Here is a 24,409-nt window from a genome sequence, read left to right on the forward strand (position 1 = left end):
GTATCGTTACCACCCGTGGCTTGTAGAATGATGTCTTGGGTTGAACCCTTCTTGCTTCTATCGTCTCCCTCGGCCTCTCCTGCAACAATGAACGAACTGAGGGCTTGGCTTTGTGCCAAGCGTACTCACTCCGACGCCCAAGTCAGTAAACTTAAAGGATTAAGCTGTGTTGCTTGGCTAGGTATGTATTGTAGAGAGATAAGGGAGATATTACCAGATGAATAGTGTATTTAGGTTAAGTTGTGTTGGATTCGTTGGATCCTTTCCTCAAAGAAGGTTGAGGAGTATTTATAGGCTTTCACCTTTTGTCACGTAGTGGCCAAGTGGCCAAGTGGCTATCAGGTGGAAAGACCGTTCTACCCTCGGCCGATGGACCTATGGCAGGCCGGCCGAGGGCCCTGGATGTGAGTACGCGGATATGCCCCTTGCTGGCTAGTTGTCGCCGCCGTGACCAGTGACAGAGCCGATGGGTCGATCGGCTAGGCCGTCTAAGTCGTTGACTTGCTGTGGATATCTTTGACCTTGCTCAGTGTGTTGACTTGGTCAGAGGTGCAGAATATGCCCCATCACTATGATTTTGTGAACCGCTTCACAATAATTTATCATACATTGTAAATTTTAATGTATAATCAATCTAGGCCAAAACAAACCAAACAAAACCGAAAAAAACTCTTTTTTTTTTTTTTTGGTCTCGGCAAAACAGGAGGAAAAAAAACAAATTTTTTTTTTATTTACCAGCTCGGCTAAAAAAACAGAAATCATTATATATTTTTTCCTTTCTTTCGGTAATTCTGCAAAAACCGAAACAAAACAGCCTTTTTTTTTCCTCGGCATTTTAGTAAAAACCGAAACACAAAAAAAACAGAAACCTTTTTTTTCTTATGCACTCAGCTGAAAAAAAAATTGAAAACAACCATAATTTTTTTTTTCTTTTCATTTCGGCATTATGCCCTAAAACAAAAAAAAAAAAATTTAGATAAACAAATTCGTTTATAGTTGCTATTAGAACAAGATTGGCCTAATCATAAACATACGAATTAATGAAATATGATTCTAAACAATAATTTAAAACCATATATGCCAAAAACTATATAGCAAAAAACAAATTTAACATCATCAACAAGACGATTTCCATTTACATTATAATTTAATCCTCATTAAATCAAGCATCTACAAATTATCATATTATCATCTTAACTGATTAAAACAACAATATGAATGAATCAAAATGGAAATATAATCATCAAAACAAGAACAAAAATCAACTCGGCCAAAAAATTGCATTCGGCAAAATAAAAAACGGCCGATTGTTTTTTTTTCTTTCTCGAAATTTTGTTTAAATTCAATTTATGAAAATCATCAAAAATAATTTCGTGGCCTTGGCTCTGATACCATTTGTGGGAATTAACTGTATGCTTCCCTTTAATTATAAGGATTATAACGAAATTATAAAGATGATAGCTAGTCATAAATGAAAATTACATAAACAAAATAGTAGAGGATGAAGAATCAACCTTCGGTCCTAGCAAATTCGGCCTAAGAACAATATCGCAATGATATTCGCCTAATCGTTGCACCCAAGATGATATGAGATATGCCTTTGTTCTTGCTAGAATAGATCCCCAAATTCTCTTAATTAATTTAGGGTTTTGTGCTTTTGTTTTGATGAGAGTGTGCTAGGTTAAAATTAGGTTAAGAAAATGAATCCCCATCTCCTATTATATCCGAAAATAAGAGAATTAAAAGGGAGATAATTTTCCCTTCCTTTACTCGGTTTGACCGAGACCCCAAACACCAAAATGAGGATATAATCTTCTTATTTTGGTTGTTGTTTAATTGTATATAATATGTATTATTTATCAATTGTCATATATATATCGACATGTATTAATAAGTCCACTTATAACAGCTTGCAGTCGATTTATCAATACCAGTCTGTCAATATTTATTATGACAATATTGTATAATATATACATTAAGTATAAATATCGCATATTTATAATTCGCTTATTAAATATAACCTTTTATGTTTAATTATGAATTAAAATCTTAATTCGTTTAAGCTAACATTATATACAATAATTAAATATAACATATTATATTCAATTTACGAATTGACAGTTAATTCGTCTCAGCTAATATTATTTAATTAGATTAAATAATCGTCTCATCAACACATTGACTAACTGTTTAGTCAACTACATGGACTAACCTTTTAGTCAGGCATCAATGTGATTATATTTTCATACAATCACATCTCTGAAACACATCCTTTAGGTGTGACTTTTAGGGACCAGTTGATCACCGCCATCAGTATGATAATAACGTCAAACTTTCTAGCAAGCCAACCGTTATTAGGTAATCGTTAATCAACTGATAAAATACGAAGTATACCCTTGTGAACCTATAAGAGATTTATAATGTTATCACACTAATTTGTGGAGGACACAAGCTCCAACACCTACCACTCGTAGTGACCATGGTATTTACAAACCAAATCCTAAATACCTGAAACCACCAACGACCCACAATCTTAGCCACACTGTTGCCCTCTCGCCCTTACCTCGCAACCCTGTGTCCGCTATACGTGATCATAATTGGAAAATGGCCATGGATGATGAATACACCGCTCTAATTAACAATGAGACGTGGGAGTTAGTTCCTCGTCCTTTTAATGTTAATGTCATATGGTCTATGTTGATATTTCGTCATAAATTTAATTCTGACGGTTCTTTTAAAAGGTATAAGGCTCGTCTTGTAGGTGACGGAAAAACTCAGCAGGTTGGTATTGATTGCTGGGAGACATTCAGTCAAGTGGTCAAACCGGCCACCATTCGTACCGTTTTGTGTCTTGCTTTATCGAAGAAATGGGTTATTAATCAGCTAGATGTTAAAAACTCTTTCCTTCATGGAGCTCTTAATGAAACTGTGTACAAGCACCAACCGCTTGGTTATCGTGATAAAGATCGCCCGGACTATGTTTGCTTACTACGGAAATCGATATATGGTCTCAAACAAGCACCCCGTGCTTGGTATAAACGTTTTGCGGATTATGCCGCTACTCTTGGCTTTACTCATAGCAAAGTTGATCACTCCCTTTTTGTTCCTCGACAACGTAATAACATGGCTTATTTGTTACTCTATGTTGATGACATCATTTTGACTTGCTCTTCTGAAGCTCTACGTGCTACCATTATGCGTCGCTTTCATTCCGAGTTTGCAATGAAATATTTGGGCTCTCTTCATTATTTCCTGGGTATTTCGGTTACTCACCATTCCCAAGGTATGCTCCTGTCTCAATCTAAGTATGCCGAGGATATTATTGAACGGGCTGGCATGTCGTCATGTAAGCCGTGTGCTACTCCCGTCGACACTAAGTCTAAGCTTAGTGCTGCCTCCACCACTCTGTGTGTTGATCATTCACTGTACCGACGTCTTGCTGGTGCCTTGCAGTATATCACCTTTACACGGCCTGACATTTCCTATGTCGTGCAACATGTTTGCTTATTTATACATAATCCTATGGATGTTCATATGCATGCTCTTAAGCGTGTTATTCGGTATATTCGTGGTACTTCAGCTCGTGGATTATGGATCAAACCGTCTTCTGTTAAGTCTCTCACGACTTATACAGATGCTGATTGGGGTGGGTGTCCCGACACACGGCGTTCTACGTCGGGCTACTGTGTGTTTTTGGGCGACAATCTGATTTCTTGGGCGTCTAAACGGCAGCTAACTTTATCTCGATCAAGTGCTGAATCCGAGTATCGAGGCGTCGCTAATGTGGTTTCTGAATCATGTTGGTTGCGCAACCTTCTTGTTGATTTACAGTTTCCTCTCTCTAAGGCTACTCTTGTTTATTGCGACAATGTTAGCGCAATTTATCTATCGGCCAATCCAGTGCAACATCAACGGACTAAACATATAGAAATGGATATACATTTTGTCCGAGAAAAGGTGGAACGTGGTGAGGTTCGTGTTCGTCACATTCCATCCCGGTATCAAATTGCAGATATCTTCACTAAGGGCCTTCCCTTAGTTCTTTTCGATGATTTTCGAGACAGTCTCAATGTCCGTGGTCCTCCCGTTTCGAATGCGGGGGTGTGATAGAATATATGTAATTATTCGGTAGTTATTTGTTACCTATTATGTTGTATATGTTTCCTATATATTAGCCTAGAATATCTCTTTATAATATTTGGTAGAGTTGTATTTAAACTAATTCCTAATCAATGAGAAGATCAAGCATTATCTTCCTTTAACTAGCCACTTAGCCAGACTTAACCCAAATGCCAACCGAAAAATCATCTGATCTAAGAATACCTGATATGATCCAGAACCGGCGAAATTGACTCATAACTACCTGAATGACTCGCCTCTAATTAAAATAACCGTACTAATTCGTATTCAAAGTGACTTTAAAACCACCAAAAAATGATCTTATCCGAACTTAAAAAATCATGTCAGGCATTCACGCATTTGGCGCCATTCACTTGTGACTCGTCTTATATTGGAAACGGAGACCTTAGACCTACATTTTCTTGCTTATTACTCGTACAAGAAAAAAACGACTCTCGTGTGGCCGTTGAACCCTTTTTTGCAGAAAAGTCGGAATCCAATTGGAATTAATACGAGACATTATGCAAAACAGACCATATAAGAGTTACCGTAGATCATTCGTGAATCGAGTTCAGATACTAGATACTCCCTCTGTCGCGGACATTTGTTGTCCTTTTCCATTTTGGGTGTCTCAGTCATTTGTTATGCTTTCTATTTTAAGAATGAACTTGATGAGTAATTTGATCATTCTCATTTACTTTGTTCCACTTGTCATTTAGTTATTGACCATCTCCTCTTACCTTGGTCTTTGTGCCAAAATGAAAGGACAACAATTGACCGGGACGGAGGGAGTATTAGATAATATAATTTGTACTAGGTATTATGAAAGCAAAATAAATAATCAATGTTTTACCTTAGCGACCATCAAATTCAAAAACGGATAACATAATAATAAATGTATATGATTATTAATAGTAGGGTTATTTAATGACAATACTCTAAACTATGGGGACACTGCTCAAAATACTCCAAACTTTATTTTAACTATCAATAAAACCAAAACTTTTACACCTTCTCCCTTATATTAGTATAGATGGACCGGCTACCTGCTAAACCAGTAAAAATGTGTTTGACCCCTCTTTTTCTTTTCTAATTGTCATTTACATTCCATTAACACCATTAATGCTCTCTCTCTTTTTCTCCAACACACCAAAACAATATTGACGATCCTTACGAACACGTCCCGTTGATCTTCCCTAATCCCATCTTCTCCAAATCACATACAGAATATACAATCTTCTGGTTCATTACACCCATTTTCTGAAGAGCTTCTCTCTTTGGCATTGATGATCAAACAACAGCATTGAAGCCCCTCTAAAATGTTTTGTGTCTAGAATCCAATTGTGCAAAGATGAAAACAAAATGTCCAGAGATATGTGCTCTCTTCCAACAAAAAAATTGGTGTCTAATTTGGTGTATAGATGCCCAGAACTAGAAGGAAGAAAGAAAATAGCATATAAGATGGTAAATATACCAACTTTCTTAAATTACAAATTCCCTTCAAATTTTAAGCAAATGCATAAGATTGTAAAGAGTTTATTAATCCCTTTGAATTTTAAGGAAAAATTAACCCAATAATCAAAAGGAAAGCTGATAACTTTTTGAATTAGAGATCAATTTCAATAATTTGGGTAATCAGTTGAGAATCAAAAGTATATCAATATATTAACCCAATTTATACACTTCATCTTAAGCCATATTATCAAAAGTAGGATGTTGATGATCATGTAAACCCATCTGAACATACATACTAGCCATGGCAAAGAAAGAAAAATGTCATGTATAAATGTAAATTGTATATAATATGATCGATTTTCCCTTGTTATATACTCCGTACAATCTGAATTTGCTCTGATAGGAAAGATTATTGAGTAGTACCACTTGTAATTTTGGAATTACATGAGTTTGATAAAGATGAAGATGAGTTTTTCATTTGAGGAAGGATGGAGAAAGAAAAATTAAAAAGTATTAGAGATAATGAACCATTAAAATTGGAGAGAGAGAAAAAAATATTATAGAAAATCTTAAGCAGGAAGATGAGGACGTTTAAAGAGATAAAAGTGGGCCCGAACTACAAATAACCTGCTACAACAAGTCAATAAAACAACTATTTTGTTTAAAGCGGAGGGGTGTAAAAGTTGGTTTTATTCGTAGTTAAACTAGAGTTCAGAGTATTTTAAGCAGTACCCGCATAGTTGAGAGTATTCCCATTAAATAACCCTTAATATTATGAAGTTTTTGCTTAAATGGGGTTGGAACTCAAACTATTTAACAAACTAGGGCGGGTTTCAAACTATTTACGAAAAATGGGTCCACGTCACCATTTCTTAATTTTTTTTTTCGAAAATTAGAACCAGTCATTTGTCGGGACAAACGACATGTTGCTCTCATATTCAGGTTCTTGTCAAGCTTCTTTCGTCGTCTCCGTTCTCCTTACTCCGACCACAAAATGTTGAGATACGATTACCATTATCTTCTTCTCACTTCCCTTATTGTATTCACATTGTTGCTTGAGTTATTAGCTCCATGTTTTGCGCTAAAAACGACCTGCAATATCGTCGTTCACTAACAATTTTGCTTTCGCAACAATCCGCAAATATGAGAACTATAAAGAAAATTGGCCTCCTATAGAAAATGTTCAACCACAGATCATTTCAGCTAAATTATCGAAGTATTGCTTGTATCATTTACTTCATTGCTCAACTTTCGACGAAAGTTGACGAAGAAATGAATCCCTCTCATCAATCCCGCGTCATAGACATTGATGGTACTACTCCTACCAATGGAGACGTTCGAAACACATTGTTACCCGCAAATTCATTCTCCATTGAGCCACAAACTCTAACTGACATGATAATGGAGAAAACCTTGAATCATTGACTTGTCATGGTGGTGGTAACTTCAGTTCAGCCAAAGCAGACAAATGTCATTGCTGGAAAATTGCTCACCAAACTAATCAACACCCATCAATGTCATTGCTCAAAATATCTAGATTGATTTTATTCATTATAAGGTAAATCAATAGTGAGCATAAAATATTCAGCCATTTTGGTTTTGGTTTCGCAGCTATCCTTTTACATGAGTTATTAATTTAATACGTATACATGGTTTCGCAGCGAATTTGTTAGTGAACGGCGATATTGCGGGTCATTTTTTGCGCAAACCATGGAGCTAATAACTCAAGAAACGATGTGAATACAATAAGGGAAGTGAGAAGAAGAGAATGGTAGTCGTATTTCATCATTTGGTAGTCGGAGTAAGGAGAACGGACACGACGAAGGTAGCTTGTCAAGAACCCGAATATTAAAATGACGTGTCATTTGTCGACAAATGACTAGTTCAGCTTTAATTTTCAGAAAAAATAAAATAAAATTAAGAAATGATGACGTGGACCCATTTTTCGTAAATAGTTTGAAATCCGCCCTATTTTGTTAAATAGTTTGGGTTTCAACCCCATTTAAGCAAAAACTTCTAATATTATTACTCCATCGCGAAATTTTCAAGATCGTACAATATATACCAAGACTTTATATCATCCTGGTCTTCGGATTCCACGCTACCTTGAATCAACTTCGCATCATGTAGGAGGATAATGCTGCAACCTGCAATGCATACATCCATAGAAGTTCTAAAGAAGCTGCTATAGAACCTCAAAGGAAAATTCAGTGAAATGAAACTCCTCTTAGTCCAAGACGTATTCGTATTTTTATGGTTAAACAATGTCAACTGTTTTATCTCATCACTTTTTGTGTTCCAAGTGAAGAGAGCTGGGCTTCCTTTCAGAGATGTCAAATAGTATGTAGCATCCATAGCTGTCGACATCGTTGAGTGTCATAACAAGCTCGTGATCTCTGAACGTCTCGCAATTCAAATCAAAAGCAATAACAGTTAGCGCCATACCATCCTGAAGGTAATGTTTATGGACCCAATAAATCACTCCATCAAAGACAGAAACTATTGTCGTAGAAAAACAATTTCTAGTGACAGTCGTGGTTTTTGGGGTGTTGTCATCGTTGAGCTTTAATGAAAGAATCTTGTTTTCCCCCAAGAGCACCAGTATTGCATAAAGCACCAGAATACCGCAAATCTAAGTTTTGGATGTTTATGGTACGAAGCAGAGTGTCGAAGCCAGAATGTTTTTATGGCTAACGAAGTATTCCAGTGTTTCGATACACACTTGCATATTGATAATGACTTCGGTGGCAGTCGTGACAAGATATCAATCTTTAGTTCTTCAGGAATGTCTTCAAAGGATGCATTACTCATACTGAATGTTAAAACTCAGCAAGATCACTCGACTAAGACGTTTGTTATTTGGGTCAATAATATCTTTTGACTAGCCATGGTGATTTGATTTTCAAGATTAAGCAAGCGTATCAATTGATATACCAATGGATATGTTCACTGGATACATGAACAAATTTCCTGTATCAATTGATGTACCAATAAATTCCTTACTTGGTAACTAACCAACAATATTTCCACGTAACGGTGCGTGGCTGTACAATGGACAAATTTCCTGCAGTCGTGGTCGAGGCAATCCCATGAAACCAGGCCTGCTAATATAAAATTATGGCCCCAAATTAACTCGAATGCCAATCTGGAAATCATCTGATCTAAGATAACATAATTTGTTCTGATGTTGACAATAATTATTAAAATAAAAACCTTAGTAGTATGAACCATAACCATCAGAATGACTTGATTAGAAATTAGCCAAACTAACCTATAAGGCCGCTCTGTTTGGCAAAACTACTGAAAAAAAGGATTTGAAACCCGAAAAGGTAAATTTAAAACCGAAAAAGCCTAATCAAACCTAAAAAGTTAAGCGATAAGGTATTGAAAATTAGAAGGCGATAAGATGAATCGATTATATAAATATGTGTTTGCAAACAAATTTGAAAAAGGTAGCTAATTTTGCTAAAATGACGTAAAAGGATATGAAAATTATTTAATATTATAGAATAAAGGGGTATAAAATGGAAAATAAGTCATTTCAGGTACCTGATTTCTCAAATGCTACCCGAGGTAGCATTTCATTTCAGGTACCTTATTTGACCAAATAAGCTACTTGCCAAACACGTGCAAAAAAAAATCAGGTAGCTGAAATTTTGGTCAAATAAGCTACGTTGGTCAAATAAGCTACCTGAAGTGTCGTGCCAAATGGAGCCTAATTTTACCAAACAGAGACGTAGCCAAGTAATAACCCGTTTAAACTGTACTCGAGATTCGAGAATAATCCGATCTAAAGTGACCTGCTCTATATGCCAAACAGACCGTCAGAGTTTGAACATTACACAGCTATGAAGTATCTTAAAATCTTCCCAAGTAGTCAGCAGGATGCTACCTCTTAAAACACAAGTCGTACGACAGCCGCTAAGCAAGTTTTTGGGAAAATCGGTTGCAAACAGCCAATCATATATGAGAAAATTCGAAACTAAAAAAGAAAAACTGCTAAATTTTCACCTAAATATAAGTCTGATGCAAAATTTAAAAGATTCCAACATCTTCTTATTACTGTAAGTGTTTTTACCGACATCATAGTCAAATGGAGTATATGTTAGTCTATCGCAAAATTCTCAAGATCATACCATTTAAACCAAAACAACGGTGATTTATAATTATCCTGCTCTTGGGGTTCCACCGGATGATTAGTCGGCCACACATGTTGTAGCAGGATGGTACCTCCTGCAACACATGTCCGACCGTAAGGGAACTTTTTGGGGAAATCATGTGCACTAAAACTCCTCCTATTCCAAGCCGCCTTTGGATTTTTATGGTTAAACAATGTAAACTGTTGTATCTCATAACTTACCATCTTCCAAAAGTATTTGATTGTCTTAGCCTCTTTGATGGGTCTCGTATAAAGTTTGTAATTTGTGAACACCTCGCGATTCAGATCAAAAGCAACCACGGTTAGCACTCTACCACCATGAATTTTATTGTCGTTGAGCCAATAAATCACTCCATCGAGACAAAACCTATTATGGCTTATCCAATAACGCCGGTTCATAGTCACTGCAGAACCTAGAAATTTATACTCAATTGGTTTCCAATGGTTCGAACCAAAAGTGAATATCGCGGCCTTGTACGAGGATACACTTTATTTCCACCATAAATACAAAGAACCTTATATACCTTTTTTATCGGATCAAAACCCATTGCATACCAAAATCTGATACTCCCCACAATATGTGTAGTTACTGCAGGAAGATGGATAAAATCCTTGGTCTTTAAATTTAAAAGACCAACACGCGTTGAATAAAAATCAAAGCGACAAACGAGGTCATTGCATATGTTTGACATGTCATTATATTTTCCTTTGCTTAAGAGAGCATCTGTGAAAGGTTTGCGATGCCCTAGTATTACCTCCTCTGTACTTAGCTCTGACATCCACCTAGTAATATACCTTCTTACACTCATTTTTATTGTCTTTGGTACCTTCATAGTCGGACTGTTGGGGGTGTTGTTATCGGAGAGCTCGAATGAGAGAATCAGGTCAAATACCTTAATCGGCCTGTATGGCACAAAAGCAAGTTTTGAATTTTCGTCATACAAAAGTGAGTGTCTAAGCATGAAAACCTGAATGATTAATGTAGTATTCCAGTGTTTGCAAACACAATTGCATCTTGACAGTGTTTTCGGTGGCAGACGCGACAAAATATCAATCTGAAGTTCTTCGGGAATATCTGTAGTTGATGCATTGCTCGTATGGCACTTCTGCCTTTTAACTCCGCCTTTAACCTTTACCTTTTGCTCGACATTCATCTCCATAGAATTATCAACTATGCAAGTAATCTCTCGACTAAAGACGCGGTTGTAATTTCGAAATCAAGACCTTAACCTTGCAAATTTTGAATAAATGGGCAATTCCTAAGAATCGAGAGAGTAGTATAATTAAAGGCTATGGCTCCGCAAACTCAACACAGTTACACAGCTAGTGACTAGGGTTTAGGAGACAATGCGTCCTCTAATTGTTTCCTAATTCAATTCTGAATTAAAAGTAAAACCTAATCAATCTGATCCGACCCATATTTTTGAACCCGTATCCAAAGCCTGACTGAAAAACTCCTATGAGACAGTCCTATAGCATAGGACCGAGCTCGATAGAGGAGTAGCCCAAACTAATCTCTATATTTAGTTATTTTTTAATTTATTTTGAGAATTTATTATTTTAGTTAGATTACCGACATATTTATATTGGTTAATTATCAATATAAAATATTAGATTATTAAAAAAAATATATTTATTTTAAATATTTGTTTATGTATTTTAGTTGAGCTTATTGTTTGGATTTGATTATCATAAGACTGTCTTTCTGTGCTTTGGTTTTTGCTTGTTGGCCCTCTAAGGGAACATGGGCCATGTATCTCATTTTTTGCGCCATTTTATTTTCTTTGCTGTATTTGGCCATCACTTAGAAGTTTGCATAACCGTTCTATAGCATAAAATTGGTCCAATAGGAGAATAGCCCAAACTTATCATAAGATTATATTTATACTTTATTTTTATTTTTATAACTCGATATCTTATGAGTAATATTGACACTTTTAAATAAGTAAGTTATCAATATAAAATATTAGGTTATCAAAATAAAATATTTTTTTACTAATTTATTAAATAATTTTATTGGGCCTTTTGTAATTGGACTTGTCTTACACTTAAAATAGTCTTACAAAACAATTTGTCCTTTATCTCATATTCACATATCGTTGCATATTGGTAATTTTCTTGTTTGAAACTCTATCTGTTAGGCCCAACTTAGCCTGGTCTGACTGTAATTTAGCCTGACCTTATTAGGCTGATTGGAGAAACCAGAGTCCGGGCAAGTATAGTTATTGTTTGATAGGAGAAGAGCACCAGAGGATAAATAAGTTGTGAAGACCCAGGAAGAAAAGCCTGATAGCGATATTAAGCTAGCTTGATAGAACTCTCCAGCAAGATGGTTGATCAAGCAAGTAAGCAAAACAGTTATACACGCCCTATTATCACGGAAGACCAAGTCCAACCACAAGAACATACTACCCCCATAAACCACAAAGTGCAAAGGAAGAAGGAGAGGAAGTTGTTAAGGAAGACTAAGTCAAGCGGATTAATAGGGAGTGTGCCCTATTCTTCAGCTAACAGCTTCAACAGTCAACAGGAACGTTGAGATTGCATACAACGTTAATATTTGAAGACTATAAATAGCATGGTTCGAACATTTGTAAAGGATATGTTTTATTTTATTCATCACTCATATACAATTTGTCTATTACGTCCCCAAACACTCAATTATATACACAAACTTGTAGTCAGCTTATCAAAGAAATACAAACAACGTTATTTATACTTAAGTCCGGCCTATTATTTGTTTATACTTTCTCCTAATTCATTGAGCTAGATACCCATACTCTTCAATAATCAAGCCTGACCCTTCCAGGGTAAATCCTGATAAAACAATTGGCGCCCACCGTGGGGCATCTAGTTCATTAATCAAAAAAAAAAAAAAAAACTCTTTCATCATTTTTTATTTAGTCTTCACATACAAAAATGGCAACACTCACCCCAGAACAACAATTGGCGGCTGCCCTAGCTAAGATGAAGGAATTGGAGACAATTCAAGAAAAGGCGGCTCAAGCGGAAGCTGAAATCAGTAGACTTAAGGAATCTGAGTCTAACCTGAGAAAAAATTTGGAAAATCAGGCTTCAGGCTCCAGAACCATATTCGAGCCGGGAACCCCATTTTCATCCATTATCAAAAACATCGACTTTTCCAATTTTGGGACCCCGGAGAAGGATACCTCATCCGACACCCAAATCATTCCCAACAATGAAACAAACAAAACTGAAGCAGCAATAATGATGGCTATGCTTCAGGAAATTCAAAAACTCCACAACAAAGTAGAAAATATACATGGAGTACCAGATCCTGTGGCTGAATTGGAAGTTGACAGCTTCGCTGATTCACCCTTTGCAGATGAAATTGCAAAGATTGACCTCCCTAAGAAATTTACTGTCCCGTCCATGAGAACTTATGATGGAACCTCTGATTCGCAAAATCACGTTGCCATATTCAAACAAAAAATGTTAGCCGCCTCAATACCCAGTGAACTCAGGCAGGTCTGCATGTGTAAAGGTTTTGGTACAACCCTAACTGGAGCAACATTACAATGGTTCATCAATCTCCCAAATGGAGGTATCAAGAATTTTACAGACTTGGTCAATGCCTTCAATCAACAATTCGCAAACAGCAGAGATATGGCCAAGAGACCCAGTAACTTGTTCAGGGTAAAACAGCTTCCTGAAGAATCTCTCAAAGAATTCTTGGCAAGATTTGTCAAAGAGAAGGTAGCCATTCCCAGGTGCGACGAAGAGACGACAATAGAAGCCTTCAGGCAAGGAGTCCTGCTCGAAAGTGACATCTACGCAGACTTAACCAGAAAAGCCTGCCCAACCTTTGCCACTGTTCAATCCATCGCCTTAGAACATGTCAGGTTGGAAGAAAATCTCAACTTCAGAACAAACTCATCCGGAGGAAAGCAAGGCTACGGACACACTAACAGGAAAAGCTCCTACCAGAAAGGAGGCAATCCCAGATCAGCACCCTATTCCAGACCTGAACGATCTGAAGTCAACATGGCACAAGAACAGAAAGGTAACCTTTCCAGCCTACCAACTATTCCTGAATATAACTTTTCTATAAATACTGCAGGATTAATCAAACGCCTGGAAAGACTGGGAGACACGGTCAGATGGCCCAAGAAATCCGACAACCCTAGGAAAGATCCATCGAGATGGTGTGACTTCCATCAGGACATCGGGCACACCACAGAAGAATGCATACAACTCAGGAAACAAGTGGCATACCTCCTAAAGAAGGGCTATCTGAAAGACTTAATCCAGCAGCCAAAGAACAAAGATGAAGGACCAAGCAAGAGAGATTCAGGGAACAGCAGGGACCCTCCTCCTCCTCCCCCCATCTATGAAGTCAAGTTCATAAATGGAGGATCAGAAATCTGTGGCTTAACCAAATTTCTGCCAAAAGAATATCCAGGAGTCTAAACTTCAAACCCCTTTTAGGTCTAAGTCATTACCTTTGTTACTTTTGATGACTCGGACTTGCGGGGAATATCGAGATCTACACCATGATGACTTGGTAATTACCATGCAAATTGGCACAGCTAAGGTATCAAGATTCCTGATAGACGGGGGCAGTTCAATCAATTTGGTGATGCTTGACGTTCTCAAAGCTATGAAGATAGATGAAGAGAAAATCATCAAAAAATCTAGTGTCCTGGTCGGATTCAGCGGAGAAACAAAGAACACCCTGGGAGAAATTAACCTGCCGACCTACGTGGAAGGCGTGGCTTCCTATGAAAGATTCGGGGTAATGGATTGCCTGTCCTCGTATAATGTAATCCTGGGCAGACCATAGATCCACAACGTCAAAGCAATCCCGTCAACATACCATCAATGTGTGAAAATACCAACCGAATGGGGGATAACCACCATCAGGGGAGAACAAAGAACAGCTCAGGAATGCTACACCCAGGCTTTGAAACCTTCAAAGTCAGGTAAGTCCTTCGCATAGCAATTAAAGTCACTTGTCAGGAAAGAATATATTGTGCAGTCACAAATGGAGACAGGAGAGGTCATTCTGGACCCAAAATCCGCTGACAGGAAGGTACTTGTAGGGTCAGATGCACCTGACTCAGTCAGACCCAATCTGGCCAGCCTTCTCAAAACTAAAATGTCTTGTTTTGCTTGGTCACATTTTGATAAGACTGGTATAGATGCTGATATTATAACTCATAAGTTAAATATTGACAAATCTTTTAAGCCTGTACAGCAAAAAAAGGAGGAAATTTGCTGCAGAAAGAAATGAAATCATCAACCAAGAAGTTGACAAGCTATTGGACATGGGAATGATCAGAGAAGTAATGTACCCCGACTGGCTAGAAAATGTAGTAGTCGTCCAAAAGAAAAACGGCAAATGGAGAGTCTGTGTAGACTACACTAACCTGAACAAGGCCAGTCCCAAAGATCCATTTCCCCTGCCACATATCGATGCACTGGTGGACGCCACTGCAGGCCACGAGATGTTAACATTCATGGATGCCTCCAGCGGATTCAACCAAATAAAGATGCACCCTGCAGATCCGGAAAGTACAACCTTCATTACTGAAAGAGGAGTATACTGTTACACTACCATGCCCTTTGGATTGAAAAATGGAGGTGCAACCTATCAAAGACTAGTCAACATGATGTTCAAAGACCAAATAGGAGACACCAGGGAAGTCTACATTGACGATATGGTAGTCAAGTCAGAAAAGGCAGAAGACCACGTCAAAGACCTGGAAGTAGCCTTCCAAATACTGGAGAAATTCAACATGAAACTCAACCCACAGAAATGCCATTTTGGAGTCTCAACAGGCAAATTATTGGGCTCTATGGTGACAAAAAGAGGAATAGAAGCTAGTCCTGAACAGATCAAAGCCATCCTGGAGCTAGAACCACCACAGACCGTCAAAGACAGACAAAAGCTAACAGGAAGAATAGCAGCCCTGAACAGGTTCATTTCAAGGTCGCCAGAGAGGTGAAAATCATTCTATAACCTGCTAAGGAAAAACAAAGACTTTCAATGGACCCCTGATCATCAAGCTGCCTTTGAAGATCTGAAAACATACCTATCCTCTCCGCCCTTGTTGGCAAAACCAGTCAAAGACGAACCCACGAAGATATACCATCGAGTCACGAATCTTTGTCGATTCGATCCTGGTCAAAGAAGCAGACGGACAACAACACCCTGTCTATTACGTAAGTAAAAGTCTACTAGATGCAGAGATCAGGTATGGCCTACTTGAAAAATACGTTTTAGCTTTAATTATGAGTTGCACCAAGTTGAGACCATACTTTGAAAGCCACCCAATAATAGTCAGAACCAATCTTCCCATCAAGTCTGTACTTAGGAAGCCAGAATTATCCGGACGAATGTGCAAATGGTCAGTCCAGCTAAGCACATACAACATAACATTTGAACCAAGGACAGCAATTAAGTCACAAGCACTAGCAGACTTTGTGGCTGATTTTAGTCCGGCCCTAGAACCTGACCTAATAAAAGAAGTAAACAGACTGACCAATGACCAAACAGACCTAGAATGGACCCTATTTGTCGATGGTGCAGCCAACATGAGGAGCACCGGCCTAGGGGTAGTACTAAAATCGCCACAGGGGGACAAGATAGTACAAGCTATAAGCTGTGCATTCGAAGCTGCCAACAATGAGGCGGAATATGAAGCCTTAATAGCTGGATTAAAGGTATGTATTGACTTTGGTGTACAAAACCTAAAGGTACGTACCGATTCCCTTCTTATTTCAAATCAAGTAAATGGAGTATATACTGCAAAAGACTCAAAAATGATGCTCTATTTGGAAGTTGTCCAAATTTTAAAGAAGAAATTTCGTAATTTTAATATTGACCAAATACCTAGGGATCTGAATACCCAGGCCGATGCCCTTGTCGGCCTAGGATCTAACTTCAGTTCCCTTGACTTTGATAAAATCCCAATCGCACATTTATTAGAACCTGCAATAAACAAACAAGACGAAAGTTTCCCAATATATATTGCCAATTCATGGACAAAACCTTACTATGATTGTCTCCAACAAGGAATCCTCCCCCTGAATAAGAAAGATGCTAGGGCACTCAAAATCAAAGCTGCTTCATATACTATTATTAACAACGTGCTTTTTAAGAAATCACAGGCATGACCATACCTCTGATGCCTGGAACCACAAGAAGCTGAACAGATACTATTAGAAATCCATACAGGATACTGTGGAAATCATAAAGGCGGAAGGAGCCTGGCAAGCAAGGTACTCAGAACAGGTTATTATTGGCCCACTCTGAGGGCCGATTGCCTGGAATTCAATTCTAAATGCGAAGCCTGCCAGATTCATGGACCATATATCCACCAGCCATCCGAAAAACTACATTCCATATCCGCCCCCTGGCCATTTATGAAGTGGGGCATGGATATAGTAGGAAAACTACCTCAGGCACCTGGGCAAAAAGTTTTCATGCTAGCAATGACCGACTACTTCTATAAGTGGATAGAAGCTGATTCATACAGGCAAGTCAAAGAAAAGGATGTCATAGCATTCATCAAACGCAACATCATATGTAGATATGGCATCCCTTCTGAAATAGTATGCGACAATGGTACACAATTCGTGGGAAAAAGAATAGCAGCTTTCTGTGCTCAATGGAACATCAACCTGGTAACCTCCACACCAGGGTATCCAAAAGCCAATGGCCAGGCAGAATCTAGTAACAAAATAATAATCAGTTGCATAAAGAAGAAGCTAGAGAGAAGGAAAGGTAGATGGGCTGAAGAACTCCCCTTGGTCCTCTGGGCTAACAGAACCACGCCTAAAACATCCACAGGCCAAACCCCCTGCTCCTTGGTCTATGGATGTGAAGCAGTAATCCCAGCAGAAATCGACATTCCATCAGCCAGATGCAGCCTGAACACAATAACGAGCAATATACCTCTAATGGAGGATAACCTGGACTTAACGGAAGAACTAAGGGATGCAGCCAGCATCAGAATGGCAGCCTATCAGGAAAGAGTCGCCAAAAGCTACAACAAGACTGTCAAAGCTAGAATATTCAGGGTAGGAGACCTTGTTCTTAGAAAAGTTTTTCAAAACACAAAGGAGAAGAACGTTGGCAAATTGGCCCCAGCCTGGGAAGGTCCCTACTTGATTGACTCAATAGTCGGCCAGGGAGCTTATAGGCTACAAACCCTGGACGGCGAAATGATCCCAAGAGCTTGGAATATTGCACACTTAAAACTATTTCATATAAAATATATCCCCCAGCCCAGGTATAATCTTTATCTTACCACTTCCTGCCTGACCTGATATGAAAATAAATGTATGATATTTGCCATTATATGAATAAATGCCTTATATGATTTCTTTCATTATCTGTCCAAGTACTTATCAATATTCTCGTATTTCCCTTTAATAGATAGAATTTTCAATATTTGTTTTGAATACCGTACCTTACTTAAAACAAATTTTAAAAGATTAGGGTCCACCCCACTAATATCCAACTATATCCAACTATCAGTTGCAAAAATAGGCCTTAAAATATTGAGCTCAATTTAATATACAAACCTGGAAAAACATCTCCTGGATTGTACGACATAGATGGGTCATAAGCCCTCCTGACAGGCAGGGGACATAAGCCCTCCAGACAGGCAAAAACCCCACCCATGACACAAGACTGGCCAGATCCAGCACAAAAAACTGGCCAGATCCAGCACAAAAAACTGGCCCGAATCAGTCAAATAACTGGCCTGATCCAGTTGAAAAACTGGCCAGATCCAGTACAAGCCCAACACTACAAATATGCCTTATCAAAACACAAAAAGAAACCACCAAAAACCGAAATTAGATATTCATTCCAGGAACACCCCCCTGGATAGGCAAAAACGAAAAGCAAAAACATTAATCTAAACAGGCTTCGAACCAGTAACCGACTTACAACCATCCACCATTTTCTGATCACCAGATTTCTCCTCGGAAGGAGGAGAATCCACTTCTTCTTCATGCCCCATATTGGCCAAATCAGGATACTGAGCGTCTAGAGCTGTCTCATCTCGATCCGGATCCCACTTAGCCCGATCAGATTCCGGATCCCTCATTGAATCAACCCAGCCTTTCCCAAAAAAATACTGAGCAGCATCAGCAAGCCGCGCTTCTACCAGCTCCTTTTCAGCACCAAGATCTTCATTTTTCCTCAGCTGATCCTGCATTGCCTGCTTCTCGGCAGCTAAATCTTTCCTGATGGCTTCCAGCTCCCCCTTACAACCCCGAGTTCTTCCCTGACAGCTTTCTCAGCGTTTGTTGCAGCCACCTCACAAACCAAAGTAGCCCTGGATGCTTCTCTAGCCGACCCCAGCTGAGATTGAAGTACTACCTCATTACCCCTAGATGTATGCAGCTCACAGTTAACTTTATCCAATTTCTCCTCCAAGCCTGAAATCCTAGCCAGAGCATCCCTGAGCTGACAAGCAGTAACCAACCCAGCACTCAATCCCTACAGAAATATAAAAGAAAATCAATTAGCCAAACACAAGACAAACTCAAAGAAAACATAACAACCAAAAAAGCCTTTTGCAACTAACCTCCTTAGCTTGAGAAGCAAGGGCAACATCCTTTGTCACAAGGGAGGACAAGATAGACACCACTTTAGTAGAGGATTCAAGGGTGTTGTCAGATAAAAGCTGGACGCTCATGTTAGCAAAGAAATCATTTATCTGTGCCCGGGCAGCATCCATGTCGTCCATCTGAGCAGACACTTCCGTGACACTTCTGACTGGTTGAGCCTGAATAGGCTCTTTCTCTCTCTCCTCCTCTTCAGGAAAGACAGCTTCCCTCCTCCTTTTGGAAGCCTGAACGACCTCTGGAGATCCTAGCCTGGGCGGTTCCTGAGGAGGCTGAACATCAGAAACTAAAATGTCAAGTGTCTTGTCGCTCCCACTAGCCTCCTGGCTCTTGGACTGTTCAGCAATCCTAGCAACCCCAACCTTCAAGTCGGCTGCACTAAAACTGGCCAACCTAGCAGAAGATCTTTATACTGGATATATAAAAAATCCACATAAGTATCAGGAAGGAAATAATAAAAATACAACAATCAACACCAAGATACAAAGAAGACATACAAGAAAGAGCAGTGGAGCTAGGCTTGCCTTTAGGTACTTTGACCACACTCGGCTTAGGCTTCATATACCGGGGCAACAAATCCCTGCCCAGACTAGCAGGCCAAGTCCTTTCTTCCTCAAGAATAGAAAGAAAGGCCTTTATCCTTGAAATGGATTCCTCATCAAGTGGATCAAAGTTCCAATCAGGAGTTGCAAGTATCACCCAAAAAAATGCACAGGTAAAACTTAAATATTCCAATTGCGTACAATATAAAATGTAAATTAAGAATACAGGAAACCTACCACTCTCCAAAGGAGGATATCTCAAATAATCCAAGCCTGACCCCAGACTGTCAGTCCGGATAAACAGGTAAGTTTTTGCCCAGCCTTTGTCGTCTCCAGAGTCCAGGTTAGTAATCAATGGAGACATTTTTGACTTAATTCTTAAATTGAAACGACCGGTAGAAGGATTTTTCAGATGATATACTGCCTTGATATCATTAACAGTAATCACAAGTTTATGTTTAGCAAAAAAATTTTCTATAGAGTGGACAAGTTTCCAAACCATGGGCATGATTTGAAAAGGTGATACCTCCATTGCACGAATAGTATCAATCATTAAAGGAGTAAAAGGTAACTTACAACCTGCTTTGAACGCCCATTCATAGATGCAGAACCAACTAGGTGACACCCAGTTAGCTATGACTGGACAAAACTCAGGGATCCAAACCTCAGCCGAGTCAGGGATTAATTTTTTCTCCCTTAAAACCCCATCATAGTTCGTTTTCAATAGATTTTCTTCAGGGAAAGAAGATTCCAAAGATTGAAGAGCAGAAAAGATAGAATCTTGATATTTAAACGCTATAGCACGAGCCGGAGGATCAACTTCAACCACCTCCTCCTCATGGACGTCTGTGGGTTCAGGTTCAGCCGCAGCTTTCTGGGAAGCAGGACGCTTTTTGGCTTCCATATCCTTTGTTGGTTTATTTATCGTGGTAAATTAATATTACTTAGTAAAGAAACTAAAGGTAGCAAATTGGAATTCCTGGGAAACAGGGAAGAATTTAAGAGAAGATTTAGCAAGAGAAGTAGAGGAATTTTGGTGGAAAATGAACTCATCACAATTACCGTATTTATAGAGAAAAAATAACGGTGCTAAAACCCTAGAAAACACAAAACTGTCAGCATGACATCATGTAGTTATCCGTTGCAGTGATTAACGGTCACTAGGAGTCTAAGAGTCACAGAACAAATTTGATTCTTTTTATATTTGAGCCCGGTAAATTGACATATTACCCCTGGCCTGATCCAGCACGGGTAATATGTCAAGGGGCAATTGTTAGGCCCAACTTAGCCTGGTCTGACTGTAATTTAGCCTGACCTTATTAGGCTGATTGGGGAAACCAGAGTCCGGGCAAGTATAGTTATTGTTTGACAGGAGAAGAGCACCAGAGGATAAATAAGTTGTGAAGACCTAGGAAGAAAAGCCTGATAGCGATATTAAGATAGCTTGATAGAACTCTCCAGCAAGATGGTTGATCAAGCAAGCAAGTAAAACAGTTATACACGCCCTATTATCACGGAAGACCAAGTCCAACCACAAGAACATACTACCCCCATAAACCACAACGTGCAAAGGAAGAAGGAGAGGAAGTTGTTAAGGAAGACTAAGTCAAGAGAATTAATAGGGAGTGTGCCCTATTCTTCAGCTAACAGCTTCAACAGTCAACAGGAACGTTGAGATTGCATCCAACGTTAATATTTGCAGACTATAAATAGCATGGTTCGAACATTTGTAAAGGATATGTTTTATTTTATTCATCACTCATCTACAATTTGTCTATTACTTCCCCAAACACTCAATTATATACACAAAACTTGTAGTCAGCTTATCAAAGAAATACAAACAACGTTATTTATACTTAAGTCCGGCCTATTATTTGTTTATACTTTCTCCTAATTCATTGAGCTAGATACCCATACTCTTCACTAATCAAGCCTGACCCTTCCAGGGTAAATCCTGATAAAACACTATCCTTCTACCTCCCTAGTGGTTTACTACAAACTACAACACTTTTGTTAACTTCTATGTTGAAACAGGGGACTTGGATGACTTTGATAGTCTACAACCTATGATATTTACCTATGCGAGTGTTAAAAGAGCAACGAGTAACTTCGCAGAGGTAAACCAAGTTGGACAAGGTAGTTTCGGAGAGGTATACAAGGTATCGCTCGTGTTCTATCACATCTATATTTTTATTATTATTTTTTTGGTAATTGTAGTATTTTTTTTTCTAACGATTATAATAAACAGGGAAAACTTTCAAATGGTGAAGTGGTGGCAATAAAAAGGCTCGCAAGAAACTCTGGACAAGGGTTAGATCAATTCAAGAATGAAGTCATGTTACTTGCGAAGCTACACCATAAAAATTTGGTGAAGTTGATTGGATTCTGCATGTCAAAAACCGAAAGAGTCTTAATCTATGTGTCCTTACCAAACTCGAGTCTCGATCACATTCTTTTCGGTATGTTTATTCCCGAACTTTTTATTTAATTGTTTTTAAATTATAGAAAATACAACAATTTGCTACAAAACTCTTTTATAGGACTGTCTTATAACGTAGGACTGACCAATAGGAGAATAACCAATAATCTACACTCGATTATATTTACAATTTAAGTTTATTTTGACAATTTGATGTTTTATGATGACTATCGACATATTTAAAAGGGCAAGTTATCAAATTAAAGTATTAGGCTATCAAAAAAAAAATATTTGTACAAGAATATTAAGTAATTTACTTGGGCTTTATGTTACTGAGTTGGTCTTATATGTAAAATGGTCTTATAAAACTATTTGTTTTTATACTTAGTGACATTATCCTTCATTTTTATTGAGTGGTTGTTTGGTTGACATCATTAAAATGTATGGGGAATAATGGATCAATCCATTCCAATGTTTGGTTGAAATATTTTGGAATGGAGTTAGATATCCAACGGATTCTAACTCCATTACAACCCATTGAAATCTCATACTCAACTCCTTTCTGTGGATTCGCACTCCATACCTTTATGTTTATTTTTCAATGAACTAAAAAAGTTTTAAAAGATATGAAGTTAAAATCTCTTACTTTTATAATTTCTCATTTCAATTCATTTTATTTATAAGCAGCAAACAAATGACCCCTGAGTTTATTTCTCAATCTCATGATTTATTTGAAAATTGGGCTCTAGTCTAAGATTATGTTTAAGTCTGGGCAAACGCATAAACCAAGTTGCCTTATGTTTGGGCTTTAGTCCTCTTAGAAATTACTTGAAATTTGCATAAACATTGTTATCAATCTCTTACAGGCCCAAGGCAAGCTAGTCTAGGATGGGAATCTCGATTCAGAATTATCATAGGGGTTGCAAATGCAGTTTTGTATCTACATGAGGATTCACGATTTAAGATCATTCAACGTGATCTGAAACCAAGCAACATCCTTCTTGATCATCAATTGAACCCTAAAGTTGCCGATCTTGGCCTTGCTAGATTATTTAATGATGATCAATCGCAATCTGACATAAAGGGGATCGTAGGCACTCCGTAAGTATTTACATTTTTGAAGGGTTTGATAAATTTTTTCTTAGTTTTGATTAATTTATAATATTTAACAGTTTTTTATTTGTTTACAGAGGCTACATGGCTCCCGAGTACGCAAGACAAGGCAAGATCTCAACAAAGTCCGATGTATATAGTCTAGGAATCATGATTCTCGAAGTCGTAACTGGTCAAAGAAACGGCTTCTCTGACCAACAACCGGACGAACAAGGTCTAATACCCCGCATGAGTAATCTTACTTAGTCTTATTAGAACTTTTTTTTTTTATTTTGTAGAGATTATATCATTGAAATCAGTTTAGAAAATACGGTTAACCATAACGACTTTAAATACACTTTTTGTCCTTGGCCTGCTTTTTGGGGGTGTTCATCTTCTTCATTTGGACCAGGTCCAAAGATACCATGGCCGAAAATTCTGACCATGCGATCCATTTGATAGCGGGGTAGAGGTCGTCTTTCCCGATTAAAGAAATTCTCAACTAGTAAAGGGTAGTCGAGGTCGAACCACATGGAGCATGGGTGACTACCAATTGTTATTATTCTTAAGTTTAGCTAAGTCAAGGAAAATAGGTTTGATTGATAAAATGACTAAGTGAGCTACACTAAATGACAAGCAAATGAAACTAGTTAGACAACAACTAAATTAAAAGAGGAAACTAATAGGAATAATGTTTTACTCAAGATATGAAAGGACTAGGGCACGATTAGGCTACAAATATTCATGATTATCATGCTAATTCCGGCAAATAGTCATTTTGGGAGTACAAGGCGGGGGAAAACGCCTCTAATTCGCCTATTGACTCCCTCCCGGGCTCACAATAGGACACTAGATCTACCGACTCAACTCCCTCCCGGGCTCATGACTCGGACTCTTCTATACAATATTCTAAGACCCTAGGAACGCGCACCATCCCCAAGGTAGTCGATTATTGCTAGGAGTCACTAAGCATACGATAAATTCACGGCCTTTCCAAAGGTGAAAGTCAAACCGGTT

At 38.3% G+C, this 24,409-nt stretch overlaps 1 protein-coding gene across 1 annotated transcript; it reads left to right on the plus strand.

Moving 5' to 3' along the window:
• Nucleotides 1-21,346: 21,346 nt before the first annotated feature.
• Nucleotides 21,347-23,659, plus strand: LOC141594834 (cysteine-rich receptor-like protein kinase 34). The gene is made up of 5 exons (XM_074414824.1): nt 21,347-21,362; nt 21,916-22,031; nt 22,130-22,340; nt 23,167-23,401; nt 23,491-23,659. Exons 1-5 carry the CDS (start codon nt 21,347-21,349, stop codon nt 23,657-23,659), a joined length of 747 nt encoding a protein of 248 aa, XP_074270925.1.
• The last annotated feature ends 750 nt before the right edge of the window (nt 23,660-24,409 follow it).

The sequence above is a fragment of the Silene latifolia genome, chromosome 8 (assembly GCF_048544455.1).
Source record: "Silene latifolia isolate original U9 population chromosome 8, ASM4854445v1, whole genome shotgun sequence".
Taxonomy (NCBI): domain Eukaryota; kingdom Viridiplantae; phylum Streptophyta; class Magnoliopsida; order Caryophyllales; family Caryophyllaceae; genus Silene; species Silene latifolia.